This window comes from Atta cephalotes (genome assembly GCF_000143395.1).
Source record: "Atta cephalotes unplaced genomic scaffold scaffold00023, whole genome shotgun sequence".
Lineage (NCBI taxonomy): Eukaryota > Metazoa > Arthropoda > Insecta > Hymenoptera > Formicidae > Atta > Atta cephalotes.
In genome coordinates this window covers 1,868,854-1,871,507 of record NW_012130087.1, presented here as the reverse complement: position 1 = coordinate 1,871,507, position 2,654 = coordinate 1,868,854, and the positions used below count along the sequence as shown (strand labels likewise).

Here is a 2,654-nt window from a genome sequence, read left to right as displayed (position 1 = left end):
TAATATGACGTATCGATATTCAACAAAAGAATTTTTAAAAAACAATATCTCATATATATACACATTACTACATAATATATTTAGTGTATGTGTACAGAGAGATGCATATATACATCAAAATAAAAATTATTCAAAATAAAAAAAATACAAAAAGCATATCAAAATAAAAAAGCATACATTTAGTGACATCTGTAGGAATTTGTAAGGTTATCAACAATTGATATTTCAGATAAACGCGATTTCTAATAGCTTTCTTCATGCATAGATGTCGCTAACCTACAAAACCACCTTGCGCATATGTTTATTGTTTATAGTTCACACGTTTCGGAGTTTTTTGGACTGCCTTAGACTTGAACGATTACAAATTGTATTGATAAAATATGTTAATATTAGTTTATATCATATTTTTGACAATTTTCGCTGGTCATCTGTGTGAAGAACAATTTTGTTCAGCAGATAATGAGATAAAATCCTGTAAAGAAAATGAGATTGCTCACCAAAATTCATTGTATACGAAAGGTATTGTTTATTAGAAATTAATTGTAATAATTATGTAATATATGATACGATACGATGTGATATTATACATACACATTATAAAATTTCCGATATATGTCATCTTTTCTATTTCTAGAAATAAATGAAAGATACAAGAAATATCTAGTGACGATTCAAAATGCAGAGCAAAATTACAAAGAATGTAATAACACAAAGCATAAGTGCTATAAAGATGCAATTGTACGAGACCTAAGGCCATTTAAAAAGAAGGGCATAAGCAAAGAAATGATTGAAGCTGCTAAAACTAGGTATCTGTGATATATCACATAAATCAGTGATTTAGACCTGGTTTTATTAATATAAGATTAACTTTAATTTTTTGATTTAACTTAAATATTTATCTTTTTCTCTAATTTATAGAATCAGAAGAAGATAAAAAGTAAATTTATAAATCAAGATTATGTTGGAATCAAACTTTAGTGGACCTGTTTTTTTTTGTATTAGACTAGAACTTTCATCTTTGTTTTAATCAAATATTGTACTTATACCTATTTTATTTTAAGTTCCAAAAGTGTACACTACTTTAGTTACAGAAAACAGGTTCAATATTAGTAGTATCTTTTTGCTCTTTTCAATTAAATTTTCTAAATTTTACACACAGGGGTACATTTTATCAAATAATCAAAGGTAAACTGTACAGAGAGAAAGACTGCATGTTTCCAGCCAGATGTGCTGGAATTGAACATTTTTTATTAAAAGTAATTGGTAATTTATCCGATATGGATTTAGTTGTAAATACTAGAGATTATCCTCAATCTAGCGAATATTTTGGAAATGCCATACCTGTTTTTTCATTTAGTAAGGTGAGAGATAATTCTTATCTATTCAAAGATTTTTATAACAAAATTTATGGCTTATAGGATATATTTATACAATTATGTTCTGTTTGTTGAAATTAATAAGAGCTGTGCAGCTTGCAAAATGTATTTATAGACACCACAATATTATGATATTATATATCCAGCATGGGCATTTTGGGAAGGTGGTCCAGCTATCTCATTATATCCCCGTGGTCTTGGCAGATGGGATCAACACCGTAAAACTTTGAATAAGGCGAGTTTGGAGATTTTATGGGAAGAGAAAAAAAGTAAAGGATTTTTTCGTGGATCTAGAACAAGTTCAGAACGCGATAATTTAATTTTATTAAGTCGTAATAAACCTCATTTAGTAGACGCTCAATATACTAAGAATCAAGCATGGAAATCTAATGAGGTATCGCATTGTCTTTTAATCACATTAGTAGATTTTATATGTGTAACGTGAAATATACAAGACAAAGTTGAATTTTATTTTAGGACACTTTGCACGCAACACCAGCGTCAGAAGTATCTTTAGAGTCGCATTGTACATACAAATATTTATTCAATTTTCGAGGTGTGGCAGCTTCATTTAGACATAAACATTTATTTTTATGTCGATCACTAGTCTTTCACGTCAGCGACGAGTGGATGGAATTTTATTATCATTCTATGAAACCATGGATTCATTATATACCCGTTCCCAAAAATGCAGATCAAGAAGAGTTGGAGTAAGATATCACATTTAATCTTTCTATAATATTATTAATGTTTGTGCCTTTATCAAACTACCAATCTCTTTGTTTTGATTTATTTTGTTTTATTACTTTTTCAGGGATTTGATTGAATTTGCAAGGAATAATGATGATTTAGCAAAAAAGATTGCTCATCGCGGAAGAGACTTTATATGGAATAATTTACGAATGTCAGACGTTATACATTTTTGGAAACAACTTCTTAAAAGTTACAGTAAACTTCTAACATATAATCCAGTATTAAAAAAAGATCTCATAAATATCAGAAGGGAATTATGATGATTTTGTACAAATAATTAAAGATGAATCTCGTGCGATATCTTCCTGGATAAATAAATAAAAATAAGAGAGAGACGATCGGTGTGTATGCATGTGCGCGTGAGTGTTTTATATAAGCAAAATGCATATAGCTAATAAATGCAATTGAAAATATGAAATGATTAAAATAAACATATATATTTATTAATATTATTTATATGACAATGAAAAATATAATACAATAGAGATTTTGTTTAAGGCACGACAAAATAGCGTGGCAAGTTTC

The 2,654-nt window shown here is 28.4% G+C and overlaps 1 protein-coding gene across 1 annotated transcript; it reads left to right on the top strand.

The window, feature by feature from the left end:
* The first annotated feature begins 380 nt into the window (after positions 1–380).
* On the top strand, positions 381–2,389 carry LOC105619866 (O-glucosyltransferase rumi homolog). Its single transcript, XM_012201385.1, has 6 exons — positions 381–519; positions 635–806; positions 1,160–1,361; positions 1,492–1,770; positions 1,854–2,086; positions 2,191–2,389. The coding sequence occupies exons 1-6, from the start codon at positions 381–383 to the stop codon at positions 2,387–2,389; spliced, it is 1,224 nt and encodes a 407-aa protein (XP_012056775.1).
* The last annotated feature ends 265 nt before the right edge of the window (positions 2,390–2,654 follow it).